General features: G+C 35.5%; 3 protein-coding genes across 5 annotated transcripts; 2 read left to right on the forward strand and 1 right to left on the reverse strand.

The window, feature by feature from the left end:
* Positions 1-388: 388 nt before the first annotated feature.
* On the forward strand, positions 389-2,674 carry LOC120084954 (40S ribosomal protein S3-3). The gene is made up of 6 exons (XM_039040763.1): positions 389-547; positions 647-794; positions 1,428-1,599; positions 1,804-1,858; positions 1,960-2,091; positions 2,221-2,674. Exons 1-6 carry the CDS (start codon positions 518-520, stop codon positions 2,389-2,391), a joined length of 708 nt encoding a protein of 235 aa, XP_038896691.1. The 5' UTR covers positions 389-517; the 3' UTR covers positions 2,392-2,674.
* Positions 2,675-3,232: 558 nt separating this feature from the next.
* LOC120085586 lies at positions 3,233-7,934 on the forward strand. 3 transcript variants are annotated; one of them, XM_039041640.1, is made up of 9 exons: positions 3,233-3,494; positions 3,911-4,023; positions 4,318-4,360; positions 4,767-4,935; positions 5,347-5,411; positions 5,674-6,627; positions 6,787-7,071; positions 7,350-7,406; positions 7,497-7,934. In XM_039041640.1, exons 3-9 carry the CDS (start codon positions 4,355-4,357, stop codon positions 7,668-7,670), a joined length of 1,710 nt encoding a protein of 569 aa, XP_038897568.1. In that variant the 5' UTR covers positions 3,233-3,494; positions 3,911-4,023; positions 4,318-4,354; the 3' UTR covers positions 7,671-7,934. The 3 variants fall into 3 exon arrangements, with proteins under 3 accessions (XP_038897568.1, XP_038897567.1, XP_038897569.1); XM_039041639.1 differs by lacking the exon at positions 4,318-4,360 and having other exon boundaries at positions 3,236-3,494; positions 3,867-4,023; XM_039041641.1 differs by lacking the exon at positions 3,233-3,494 and having other exon boundaries at positions 3,883-4,023.
* Positions 7,935-10,277: 2,343 nt separating this feature from the next.
* Positions 10,278-12,909, reverse strand: LOC120085587 (vacuolar protein sorting-associated protein 2 homolog 1-like). Its single transcript, XM_039041643.1, has 5 exons — positions 12,706-12,909; positions 12,219-12,349; positions 11,906-12,010; positions 10,725-10,985; positions 10,278-10,610 (listed from the first exon to the last, which is right to left on the reverse strand). Exons 1-5 carry the CDS (start codon positions 12,740-12,742, stop codon positions 10,482-10,484), a joined length of 663 nt encoding a protein of 220 aa, XP_038897571.1. The 5' UTR covers positions 12,743-12,909; the 3' UTR covers positions 10,278-10,481.
* Between the last annotated feature and the right edge of the window lie 771 nt (positions 12,910-13,680).

The following is a 13,680-nucleotide window of genomic DNA, read 5'->3' on the forward strand; positions in this document are numbered from 1 at the left end:
TAGCGATAGCGAGAGGTTGCTGTTCAATTGCTCACGAGAGCGAGAGATTGTTGTCCAATTGTTCACGAGAGCGAGAGATCTACAGAAGAAGTGTTCTTCAAGGGTATGTCTCTCATTTCCTTTTGAATTTGATTAAGAAAGCATGTTGTAATTTGTTCTATGATATATAACTATTATGTATGTTTGTGAATGCATTTATTCATTTATAATGGACTTAGAAAGATCTTTTCCATTCACTAGTTCTCTTGAATAAGAGTTCTTTCGTGGCCATGGCTATACTTGCCATTTACTACAAATACTCTTAACCTTTTATTGGATTATTTTTCATTCAGCTCACTAACTTTTGCTGGGCCCGTAAGAAAGCTGAAGGCCCAATATTAGACGTTAAAGCCTTTCGTTCGAGGATATTTTCCTCTCTCAGGTTCTCAGCGTTCCCCCTAGGGTTTTCTTCATCTTCAACCTAGAGTACAAGCAGAATAGCGCTGAACGGCGACAGCAGCAGCACCACCAACCTGTCATGGCTACTCAAATGAGCAAAAAGCGAAAGGTTGTATCGAGTTTTCCTCTTCATCTTATATTTTTCACGAGACAGAGCATTCTACCCATTTTGATGTTATCGAGTCTTATTTGATTCAATCGGGTACAGTTTGTGGCTGATGGAGTGTTCTTCGCCGAGCTTAACGAAGTTCTTACCAGAGAGCTTGCAGAGGATGGATACTCCGGAGTAGAGGTTAGGGTTACACCTATGCGGACTGAGATTATCATCAGGGCTACTCGCACCCAAAATGTTCTTGGTAAGAGATTTTTATTTTTCTCGTAGTTTTGATATTCTTCCTGCAAATTATCGGAATATGTCTGGGAAGATTGAGTTTGTTTTTGTTTCTTATCAAGCTACCACTACGAGCGTATTTATCGTGCCTCTTTCCTTAACTACAAACGTCCGCGTCGAATTATTGAACTGTGTATTCATCTTTAATTGGAATCTTGTGCATTTCTTACGACGTTGAATCTCGGATTTTAGGATTTGTAGAATCTTAGACAGACGTAAGGAATTTTGTTGAAGTGTTAGTGCTTTGTGATTTGTTAAGGCCTCGCAAACTGGGTTTGATGGCTGATGTTGAATTTAACTTGACAGTTGAATTTTTCGTTTGTGGAGTTTATTTGGCGCTGCATGCATTTGATTCTAGTATTGAAGTTTAACATCATTGGAGGATATGGATGCAAATCTTATCTACTCTGCCAATTGAAATCATTCTGCATACATTGAAGTGAATTTGAATTCTTAGGTCAATAGCTGTTTCAGTTCTCCTTCAAGAGTCGAGAGATTAAATATATGATATTACCTGCAGAGAAATCTAATTTAGGTGTTGTCAGTCATCATTGCGATTGGATCTGGTTTCTGACTATAAATTTAATTATGGCTTTAGGCGAGAAAGGAAGGAGAATCAGAGAACTGACATCTGTTGTTCAGAAGCGTTTCAAGTTTCCTGAAAACAATGTTGAGCTATATGCCGAGAAGGTTAACAACAGAGGACTCTGTGCCATTGCTCAAGCCGAGTCTCTGCGCTACAAGCTTCTAGGAGGCCTTGCTGTGAGAAGGTATACAAATTATGGGTGCACTGAGTCGTAGTTTCTAGCTTGATTGGACACTTTCAATCTAGGTGTGTGTGTGTTATGCTGTAATGATGATAATTTTCTTCCTTGATACCAATTGTTTAGTTTGGAGCTTCGACATCGTAACACACTGAGCTCTTTATTTGGGCAATCACTCCTATTAAGCATTACGTTTTTCATTTTCTCCAGGGCTTGTTATGGTGTCCTTAGATTCGTCATGGAGAGTGGAGCTAAAGGATGTGAGGTCAGTCCTAATTCTCTTCATGGCATTTGTTCTTGATGTTTTGGTGGAACCAACTACCCAGTTTATTACATCTTTATTAACTTTTATTCTGAATCATGCAGGTTATTGTTAGTGGTAAGCTGAGGGCTCAGCGTGCGAAATCCATGAAATTCAAGGATGGTTACATGATATCGTCTGGACAGCCGGTGAAAGAGTACATTGACTCTGCCGTGAGACACGTTCTCCTTAGACAGGTCAGTTCAGTATCATCCGAGGAGAAGGGGCTTTATATCTTCCTGCTCCTAATGGCATTCCGTTTTCTTAAATCACATATGTGGGTGCTTCTGTTCTTTAATTGATGTATCTGTTTCTTCAATTTACAGGGTGTTCTGGGTATCAAGGTCAAGATCATGCTTGATTGGGACCCGAAGGGTAAGCAAGGTCCACCAACACCGCTTCCGGATTTGGTTACCATCCATACTCCCAAGGAGGAAGAGGATTTCAATAGTCCCGTGGCTGAGATTCAGACTGAGATTGAATTTGGAGCAGCTTAAGATAAGAGGAACAGCAGAAATTAGGGAGGAAGTAGTGGTGTTGCTATTATAATATCATTTCTCTCAGAATATGGAATTCTAAGTTTTGATGTCGTTTATGTTTTTGAGTTTTGATTTTGGGATGTTTTTGTTACAAATATTCACATAAACTTTGTTACTTTATGTCAAATCCCCAGTCTTTAGTGGTAATCTTAATTTACTTTTGTAACATCAGCCGAAAAGGCCCCCCTCTGTTGTGTTATGATCTAATTTTAGTTTGGCTATTTGGCCCGAGTTTTTTTTATCCTCTATTCTTGCTAGGGCTATGTTTGGTATTAGTATGGTGTCAGAATGATCTGAAACCGAAGGTTTGAACTTTTGACCTCATAATTAATTAATTAATTTAGTATTTTGGTTTGATTTTAGATTTCGGTTTTCATTGAACTTTAGTTTGAGTACATTACATACTGGTTGAGCAATGCAGATATGCTCATTATTTTGGCCATTTGTGAGTTTTTTTTTCCTTCTGTTTCTTATATACATTTTCCCCTAATCAATCAAAATAAATATATTTCAACTTAGAAATACGATACTCCAGAAAAAAAAATTCACATTCTGTCATCTGTCAACTTAACCATTCTTCTTCATGTCTGTAAAATGTGTTTGGGCTTCCACATGTTGGGCCCTAGCCCATATCGAGAAGCCCAAATTTCAGATTGCCACACGAAGAATGACGAAACGATAAGCACGTGTGAACAAAAACTCGACGAAACGAACCGTTCGGACTTGAAGGTTACAATTTAACTGCAATTTTGACAAAACCTTTTGGAGTCCGGTTCTGCACCGGCGTAGTAGAAAATCAGCGTGCTGAAAAAGCAGGCCCGAGATATAGATACCCTATCTCGTGCGCACGTATAATTCCAAATACTTCTACATTTCACTCTTCTTTTTTTCCAAATACCCGAGTCTCTTTCTCTCTCAATCTCGATTTTCTTCGATTTTTTTCCGATTAAGCCATGGTTCGAGTGTGAAAAAAAGCTTCGTGAATTAGCGCAGTGCTGTCTCTTTTAGTTGATTTTTCTGTTTCAGTTGCTGAGTCAACTCGGCGTTCACTTGGTTCTATGGTAAGCGTAAGCCAAGACAAACTTCTTTTTTCTGTGGTGATTTTCTTGTCTTTTCTCGTTTTCATCAGTGTTTAATGTATCTTTCTTTGAAACTCGTTAGTATTTAAGTAGTTCGTTGGAATTCGGTGTAGTAGAATAAACGTATGAGCTATCTTGGTTGGTTTGTTCATTGAAATTTTACGAATATTTGTGTTTCTGATAAATTGGAAATGAATTTGTTTATATTAGAGATTTAAAGATTCATTATTTTATGGTTATTGATGGAGGAGTTGAAAGCTTGAGTTACATGAGTTTGATGGAGTGGTTTTTATCTTCCTACAGATGAATTCTTTGTTTATTTATTTATTTCTTGTCCGTTTGTGGGGGTTTCAGTTTATGTATTTGAGTTGCATGTGGTGGATTTTCCATGGAAACAGTGGTTGGGTTTGTGGAGAATGAAGGGAAGATTGTCGAAAGTGGGGCTGCGCAGGATGGCTCCACTCTGTCCCCAAATCAGATTGCAGATCCAGTTGTGTACAAACTTGTCAGGGTATCTTTTTTCACTTCTTTTAATTGAACTTTGAAGTCTTTGTACATTCTCGATTTTCTTGTTTGAAGGAATTTCATTTCTTTAGCTGTGCCAATTCCGCATCTTTGTTGCATATGGTACGATAATGTACAACTACGTGTCATACCCAAGTATAATCTCTCGTGCTTGAAATTGAATAGAACATCTAGGTTTTGAACTGCTTTTGGTGCAATCTATCCATATTCTTAAGTTACTGATTGTGGCTTCATAAGCCTCTAGCCGAGAGCATCATTCTGATTGGAGTACTCTATGCAGGTTAAAGATACCATCGTACTCATAGAGATGTCAATTGATGAAGGTACCAAATGAATGACTAAAAGTAAATGTGTTTCATATCGTGAGGACTAAAAAAAATAGATCGAATAAATTTATAGCTCCTCCCCCAAAAGGGGGGAAAAAAGATCGAACTTCAAAGAAGTTGTTGAAGTATCCAAACTCTGTGGTAGAGTGGAGCAGCCGTTTTTTAATTTTTAATTTTTTATATAGCTTGAAGACAACATGCATCTTAAGTCAGGTTTGGTAATTTTGTTGAAAATCTTCATGTTTATATGTGTGTGTGTGTGTGGAAGAAGTTGTGCGTTCTGATCATTTCATCGGTATTGAAATGGAGATTGCAGTGATAGCATTATTTTCCTTTTATTTTTCTTTCTCATTCCATATTAGTGTTTGTTTAAACTTCTCATGAAGTTTTATGTCATATTTAGGTCGATGGTGATGGCAGATTTGTTCCTGCCACAGATGATGAAGTAATGGAGGTTGAGGATTTACTTGAAGATGACAAGAATGAAGAAGTGGAAGATGCCGGACAAATTGTAGGATGCATACCCACTGAAGGCACTTTATTTGGGAAGCCTCGCGTAGAAATCTCGAATGGTTGCCTTTTTCTTTCTTTTTTTTTCCTCCGTTTTCTTTTGTTATTATAATTACTCCTTAGTGTGCCCTCTCTAGGATAGGATGGTTATTGAGCACTTCCAATCTTCGATGTGTGAAGAAGTGGATAGGATGTTACCTGTGTTTTCATTTTTATTCTGTCTATTAATATCTCTCGAGTAGTCTTCTCCCAATCTTGTTGTATGTTGCTAATCATATCAAACAGCATAGTTAAAATCATATTTGTTATTGATCTTTTTCTCATTTCGTACATCTGTAGATGTATGATTATAAGCCTTTTGAGTTGAATTGGTTAGATTCGCCATCTGTAACTATAATAGCTTAAAAAGGTTATACTTTATTGGTTTTTTGGGGGCTGGGTTGAGTTTGGGTTATGATGTCTGTATTGTACAGATATGCCAGGTTTACCACAATCTGAAACCTCTGAAGCTGCTGCAGAATATAATGCTCGATTGGAGGTACAAATTTCGCTTTCTTTTGTTGAAGATTGTGACTTATTGCATGGAGTGCAAAAGAAATTTTGCTACATGTCAATGTAATTGCTAATATTTCTTATTAGTGTTCTCTGTTTAATTTTCTTAGATGGACCTCCACACTCTTCACAAGAAATTTACATATTTTTGTTGCTCTCCCAATACGATAGATTGTTTCCTTTTCAAGTTACCATATTCACTAATAATTCATTAATTTGTATTGATTTTTCCTTTTAACATATTGTAGTACATTGAGGAGGTATTGCAAAAGGTGAAACAGGAAGAGAGGCTTCGCTTAACTTGTGGATCACCTATCTATGTTTCTGCTTGCGTGAATGGAGACAGGAAGGATTCTGATGAACATGGTAGATTGCCTGTTGTTGATGAAACGCTCCAATCCAATATTTATCTGCAGGAAATAACCCACTCAATTTCTCCAAATTTAAAGGACGATCATGTGAATGAAAATGGGAGTCTAGGCAATTGTTTTAAGCATCCAGATAAATCAGTGGAATCTGAATCCTCAGATGCCCTCTGCACGACGTGTAACCCTGATTTTTCCTTGTTGAAGGGTGATGTATGCCTGGATAATCTGTCAATTAGAGAACTCCATGAATGTTTCAAAGCAACTTTTGGGAGAGACACTACTGTTAAAGACAAATCGTGGCTTAAGAGGAGAATTGCCATGGGATTGACCAACTCATGCGACATTCCAGCCTCATCTTTTATGATCAAGGAAGGCAAGTTTGTCGAAGAAATTTCTCAAAATGTGGATGGCATGTCCACTGTTCCGGCTGCCGAAGCTTTGAAAATTGAATGCAGAGGTTCACCAACAACTTACAGTTTGGAAAACAAGGACAATAATCTTTTTGAGGATATGGAACTTGATCATGGAAGTGAAGGTCAGCATGATGAGAGAGCTGCTGTTAAAAGAATTCGGAAGCCTACCAGACGGTATATCGAAGAACTTTCTGAAGTGGAGTCAAGAGAGTATGTCCAAAAGGTGATTAGTTTGAATAAAAATAATATATCAGACGGCGTATCTGCAAATTCCATTGCAAGACCTATTAAGAAAGTCTGCTCAGATGGGGGAAGAACTGTCATCACAAGATTGGATTCTCTTGGTGGATCTGGCTTTCAAGTCCCATGTGTTTCGAGAGTTCGAAGGAGCCGTCCGAGGAAAGACATTGTAGCCCTTGTGGTAAGTGTTTAGACCTATTTAAGTAAATGCTCTCTCTTCAGTATATGGATAGGAATGTAAGTTAAATTTTGAAAAGTGATCCCATTGTTCACGGTTACTCAATTTTAATAATTGTTTGGTTGGCTTCTGACTGCTGGGTTGATCTATCTTTCTGCTTAGTTTTCGCTTCCAGACAAAGATCAGAATCCTTCAGTTACGGTCACAGATGAAGCAGAGAAGAATCTGGAGCAGAAGCAAACAGCTTCTGGCAATGCATCGGATGATAACACATCGGTTGTTGTGACATCAAAAGGTGGAATGAGGAGGAAGCATCATCGTGCTTGGACTCTTGTAGAAGTCATCAAATTAGTAGAGGGCGTGTCAAAATGCGGTGCTGGGAGGTGGTCTGAGATTAAGAAACTTTCTTTTTCATCATACTCATACCGTACATCAGTTGATCTCAAGGTTCATTTTCTCACAATAATATTTAAAAAATGTAACTCTTGACGAAATTGCTAAGGAAGGATAAAGAAAAATACCATAGGTGGATGTCATGCTTAATGTTAATGTTTTTAATATAAAAAACTCGGTGTAGAATATAGCATCACAATTGTAGGAGTTTTTAATATAAAAACTCGACTAACAACTCCATCCCTCGTGGCCCAAAAATCTAACTCTCGAGGTTGGTTTACAACACTTTTTATTCAATTTCAGCTCATCAAAATAGGTTTCCCTTTTGATAGGATAAATGGAGAAACCTGCTTAAAGCAAGCTTCGCGCAGACACCTGTTGATGAAGGGGTAGGCATTCAATATCGAAAGTTTTCTGTTTGATTATGTCTCCATTATGGTTATATCTTTTGAGTCCTCATTTTGGGATAATGAATGCAGATAAGTTCACGGAAACATGCATCGATATCGATACCTGCACAGATCTTGTTACAGGTGAGGGAACTTGCTGAGATGCATGCTCAAATTCCTCCTTCAAGTCATGGCCAAGGCAAGCTGGGTGGAGGAGTTAGTGGGAGTATGCATGAGATGAGTGCTTCGGCGCTATGCTCGTGACATTGTAAATAATACAAACTTTATCTTATTTTTCCCCTTGAAAAAGAAATCGAAAGTCTAACCAACAAAGGAAAAAAAAAACTTCTCCGAATGCTGTAGCAAAAAAAATGTTTGTTGCTGGTGGCGAGAATTATAGGAATTTTTTATGCTTTGCTAGTCATAAAATCCTTGTTAACCACTCGTTTTTGTGACTCCTACAGTTTTTAGGTGTTCTTATTATGACTTTGGATGCCCAAATTTTTTTAATGCATTTTATTTTAACGTGAAAATTTTTACAACAAAAACCCAAACCCTCGGAGTTCTTTTTGAAGGAATACTGCAATCGTAATGTAATGTGTGTGTGTTTTTTTAAACAAACAATAAATAAAAATTTAAATTGGTCTCCTTGTTTTGTTAACGTCTTTTTTCTCAAGAGAGAGAGAATCAGTTCATGGTAGAGGGGGTAGTAATAATTGGTGGGATAACTTATAATTGGCAGACATTGAGAAAGTGCAAGGAAAGAAACTCAAAAAGGGATTTATACTAGCTTCTTATAAATTTTCCAGAATGTTATTAATTTCGATATCAGAGCTCCTCTCTACATACTGTCAAAAAAAAAAAAAAAAAATCTAAAAAATTCTGGCGTTAGAAGCTTCTCTCTAATTTTTGTCCGTTTGATACTTGTTTTATTTTTTGTTTTTTATTTTTAAGACTTGTACTTCCTTTGTTCACCAATTTCATTGTTTCTAAACATTTGAATTCTTTAACTAGTTTTTTAATTTTTTTTTTAAAGGAAACTTCTGCAGATAGAAAAAAACGTCAAATTGACCGATAGAAAATATGGAAATTGATAAAAGTCGGAAAGAGAAACTATTTTTAAAAAAATAGTTTCCACTATTTTTAAAAAAATAGTTTCCACTATTTTTATATTTTTGAAAATGTGCCCCTTTGAAAACTATTTTTCTAGTTTTAAAAGGTATCTTGATTTTTGAAAACTCTTACCAAGAAATTAATAGGTGGAAGGCTATAATCTTAGTTTTTAAAAACTAAAAAAAAAAAAAAAAACATTTTATTTTATAACTATCTAGTTTTTTTATTTTTTTATTAGAATTGACTTGTTTTCTCACCATTTACTCATGGTTTTTAAATTTATTACGAGCATTTGAATTTTGAATCTTTTTTTTTTTTAAAAGAATAAGTTTTTTTTTTTTTTTTTTTTTTTTTTTTTTTTTTTAAGTTTTTGACTAACAAATTAAAAAATTAAATAGTTATCAAACAAGATAAAATCGCACATTAAAATATCCCAATATCAATAAATCTGCAATCATAATGAATACAATAACGGCAATATTAATTTTGATTACCTACTTATTTGATAAAATCAATTCCATCATATCTTGAGAAATTTATTATTTTTTTCTTAAAAAAAAAACATTTGAAATCATAAAAGCAAAAGGGGTTTAGACTTGTCAAAATAAATGACCGTTAGCAAAATCAAATAGTTAGCAAAAGTGTTCTTAACGAACTAAAAACTACCTTCGAAATTTGAAAAAAAGGCTCCAAAAGTTCAAATTTCTGTACATCTGTATTTGGCTTTACTCAAACAGAGCAAGAAAATATGAAGCTATAGTATATAATAAAATTTCATACAAAGAAGTTACCTTAACCGCAACGCAAGCCTGCAGCCAAATTATCAACGAAATTGGAAAGAACAATGAGGTTCGACACAGACAGAGAAGATATTTCAAACCACAAAGTTGAACTATGACAAAAAAAAAAAAAAGCAACAAAGATGACTCACTATTTTTTATGTCGTTTTATGAAAATTCATACCTGGAGGCTGGAACAATTGCCAAATTTGTAAATGCATCCATAAGATTTGCCGTTCATTATTTCGTTACAGCTGCAGCATCTTCTTATCTGATTGCCATTGTTCAGCACGACGACAGTTAAGAGCTTCTAATCTGTGGCTGATACTGCTGCATTCAATTTTCCTTCCTTACCATTTGCTATGTCCGTCTTCTTCATCTGCTCTGGTGTTGCCATTATTTGCTCGCTGTTTATAGCCCTCTCATTCTACAATCTTACAATACTAGGATGGTTTAATTGCTGTTGCCGTTCTCCTGAGACGACTGAGTCAGTTAAGAATATTAGACACGAAGACTCAAATGTCCTGAAGATCCCAACTATCATGTACAAGAAAGAAAATGAAAGTGAAGAAACCACTGAAAGTGAGTGTGTTTTGTGCTTGTCGCCTTATGAAGATGGGGAATGGATACGGCAGCTTCCCACCTGCAACCATGTCTTTCATGCTTCATGTATCGACGTATGGCTGTCTTCACATTCAAACTGCCCGCTCTGCCGGACTCCAATCGACCATGTAGCTTGTATTAATGGGGAGTTGACGTCAGAGGTGGAGAATCCTCAGGTAGTAGCCATTAATAACAATCTCCAGATTGAGCTTTCTCCTCATGGAAGTAGGCGGGAGGCATGGCCTGAAAACATGGTTTAATAATTTGACTGCATATCGGAACGAGAAGATCCCGATATGCACTCAGAAAGCATGTAGGCTTCTGGTTCTAGAACAACTTGACAAAGAAATAGAATGGTTAAGCTCGTGCTAGCATATACTAACAATTCAAACCCTTTGTAAAATAGAGAATTACCTAATCACAAGTGCTAAATTCATCGTCTTACTTCTCCAAACAAGAGATCATACTTGTCAGTGTATTATTCAAATACAAACTTGGCTGAATAGAGTTCAAATATAAACACAATACATTATTTATTATGTATACTATATGAGTGCTATAAATTTCTCATAATTGAAACCTACATTTTCCTCAAGTTATCAAGTCTAGCTTGTAAATCACTGTCAATTCCAGTATCTTCGGCTTCGGCTTGGGCAACCCTATTATTTGCAGTTGATACTGACACAGAAGCTGATGGTGCATTCACAAGCTGCAAGTAGAAGATAACAAAAAGAAATCATGATCGCGTTTAAATTACTGTTTCCCACGACAATATATGAACCATTATGAAATAAAAAAATGTTAAGTGTGCAAGCACATTTACCTCTGAATTGATATCAATTCCAATCTCATCAAGCACCTGATTTACAAGCTCGTCTGTCTCCTCCTCTTCTTCATCTCCTTCTAAAGCATCATCGAGAGCGTCTGCCATTACTTCAGATGTCATTTCCATCCTCTCATTTTGTCTCTCAAACTCTTGCATTATCTTCTGTAATGCCGGCAAGTTCATCTGCCTATTCATCTGTCCCATTGCCTTGGTAACGCCTTTCATGGCTTCTCCCATAGCTTGAGTTGATTTCAGCGTCTGCAGGAAGCAAACAATTGGAGCAAAATTTGAATCACCACAACTGTATAAACTTTATGTGTCGATTAAAAAAGATGAGTTTATATGTTTATGGTCTCAAAAAGAAAGTAAGAGTTCATTTGAGGATGATGTTTATTAAAAAAAGATATTTACAAAATTCAATAAGAAAAGGTTAAAATTATTCATAGTGTATCTCAATGTATAGTGATCCAGAATCTGACAGATTAGATACACCACAAAATGTACCAAAAAAGTAAACAAGAGGCAGGCATACTAAAAACAACCTTCCCAATAGAGTTTCTGAAATCAAAACACTTAAAAACACTAAAGAGATAGTTTTCCCAATTTTTTTTAATTAAAAATCAATTTAGAAACAAACACTAAAAATGCAGATAAGATTTAATGGAATCAAGTCAATTTTTCTATAAAGTGATTTGGATAAACTACAAATTCCAATTTGCACATCAACATGAAGCAAGAAAATAATATTGCCTCAAAATCCCAATTTTGTTCAAATCTTCCGTTCACAACACAACAAAATTAGAGGATGCAAGTGAAATTAAACTAATACTAAAGCATTTCTTATTTGTTCTTAATTATGTCGGAAGAAGACTGTATGGTTTGTAAAATGTTTCTTTTCTTAGCACAGGTATAAGTGCACCTCAATCAGAATTTAAACCAATAGAATGCATATATAATGAAACTTAACAAGCTTTAGATAGTTATAACCTTAAACTTCCATTTTAGGCTTTTAGAGGTCATCTATCAGGAATAACTACATCTGCGTCCTAGCACTTCAAATCAGTAATTATAATCCAAAAATTTGTACAAAAATTTCTCAGTAGCAATTGTACTTGCTCTCATGAAAAATGAAAGATGACAGGTAACATTAGTTTCGGAGAAAGGTTCACATACAGTACCTGAATTCTCAAAGCCACGCCCTGGAGCTGTGATTTTAGTTTATAAAATTTTTCAATCTGATGCCGTGTCCTGATAAGATCTTTGGCCATTATTTTAACAGCTCCCTGAAAAAGATAAAAGGAATCAATCAAGGAAATTGTGCGGAATTGATGGCTCCAACCTAGTTTCTATCGCCTTTCCTATAGAAACGAAAGAAAGGAAGACTAGATTTCGAATCAGATGTAGAAACACATTTCCACTATAGAGCTACAGAAACGTAGTCACTGAAAATGTGTCGATGTTAAAGAACAAGTTCTAAATTGCTTAACTCACCATCTGTCCTTGTTTAGCATTTTTCTTTATCTCGACAATCAACTTCTTTTCCTGAGACTGTAAGCCTTGTCTTTCCCGTTCAATTTCCCTAATGGACTTATCGAGCATCCTCTTGTTCTCCCGCAGAAGCTCTGCGCAGAAAACCAAAACAGATTACAATCTCAAGCCGTCTATTGCAACAGAAGTAGAACGCACAAATTTACTCATACAAATTATAACGCATGGGAAAATTTTCATTCCTCGACATCACGAGTATGTAATGAAATCACTGTCAAAGGAATTTCATCCACATCAAAATGACGTTTACAGGACTGATCTCCATAGATTTGCATAATTGAAAAGGTAAGAAGGCAGAATTTCATCCACATTAAATAGACGTTCATACGCCTAGACTCGAGACTTCGAAATTCATCACAAGAAAGCACGATTTTATTAAGAACAAAGCTCCAGAATATGGATAATTAGAGAAGGTAAGAACGTTATGAACCTGCGGGAGTTTTTCGGCTGCCAAAGAGGAAGCTCATAATTGCAATTTCCGATCCCGATGAGTTTATTCCTTCTTCTCTTCACCTTTCGTAACTCTGCAACTCTCACCCTGTTCACAGTCCGTCGACGATGTCACCGGCCACGGTGGTGGTCTCTCGCCATGGAGGAGCCACCGTTTCTTCTGGTTGATCGGTACGTAAAAGCATTTTTTCTGGACTTGTATCATAGTTTGATTGAAATGTCGAAGGCCCAATTCTTAGTGGGCCGTTCAGGTATTGGGCCTTCAATGATTGGATCACAAATTGGGCTGTATTATGATGGATACAATAGCCCACCCAACAAGAAACTAAGGGTCCGATTGAATCGCAGACATTGTTTCATAGGTATAGATGTTATATATTTGAGATTTGAATGTCTGAGTTTTAAATGTCTGGGATAACTAATGCTTATATTTAAATACGCATGATAATTAATGTCTAGAAGTTAAATATATGTGTTTCATTTACTAATTTTGTATATAGAAATCAAAATTAAACAATTACTTAATTAAATTCAATAGACCTATTATTGTAATCATCAAATAAATTTAGCATTACTTGATCAATAAGAATAAAAATAAATGAATCCTTTTATATTAAATATTTCTTAAACATAATTAATTAATTTAAATTAATTATTAAAAATAATCCAATTATTAAATTAGTCCGAATATTCCTAAACATCAAAATAATAATAATAATTTTTACTAGTCATCTTTCAGACATAAAACTTCTATAATTTTGTAGGTATTAAAAAACTCATATCATATGAGTTTTGAAATTTCTTGTATAATAATATTCTGAGTTTTAAAAATTGAAATTCTACCCTACAAATAACGATATTAAATATCTGTTGAAATTTATTGAAAAATCTATTCCTTCCAAATCCATATCATAGGGTAAAATTCTATTTGAAAAAGTCAAAATATATCAGATAC

This window comes from Benincasa hispida, chromosome 9 (assembly GCF_009727055.1).
Source record: "Benincasa hispida cultivar B227 chromosome 9, ASM972705v1, whole genome shotgun sequence".
NCBI lineage: Eukaryota > Viridiplantae > Streptophyta > Magnoliopsida > Cucurbitales > Cucurbitaceae > Benincasa > Benincasa hispida.

Excerpts from the sequence above, each read along its gene's own strand:
- LOC120085587 (XM_039041643.1), bottom strand. The coding sequence starts at position 12,742 with ATGAGCTTCCTCTTTGGCAGCCGAAAAACTCCCGCAG. Across the intron at positions 12,350-12,705 it reads CAGCCGAAAAACTCCCGCAG|AGCTTCTGCGGGAGAACAAG; the intron begins GTTCATAACGTT and ends TTTTCTGCGCAG. Across the intron at positions 10,611-10,724 it reads GAATTGATATCAATTCAGAG|CTTGTGAATGCACCATCAGC; the intron begins GTAAATGTGCTT and ends TTCTACTTGCAG.
- LOC120084954 (XM_039040763.1), top strand. The coding sequence starts at position 518 with ATGGCTACTCAAATGAGCAAAAAGCGAAAG. Across the intron at positions 548-646 it reads AAATGAGCAAAAAGCGAAAG|TTTGTGGCTGATGGAGTGTT; the intron begins GTTGTATCGAGT and ends AATCGGGTACAG. Across the intron at positions 1,859-1,959 it reads GTGGAGCTAAAGGATGTGAG|GTTATTGTTAGTGGTAAGCT; the intron begins GTCAGTCCTAAT and ends TGAATCATGCAG.
- LOC120085586 (XM_039041639.1), top strand. The coding sequence starts at position 3,901 with ATGGAAACAGTGGTTGGGTTTGTGGAGAATGAAGGGAAGATTGTCGAA. Across the intron at positions 6,628-6,786 it reads AAGACATTGTAGCCCTTGTG|TTTTCGCTTCCAGACAAAGA; the intron begins GTAAGTGTTTAG and ends CTTTCTGCTTAG. Across the intron at positions 7,072-7,349 it reads GTACATCAGTTGATCTCAAG|GATAAATGGAGAAACCTGCT; the intron begins GTTCATTTTCTC and ends CCCTTTTGATAG.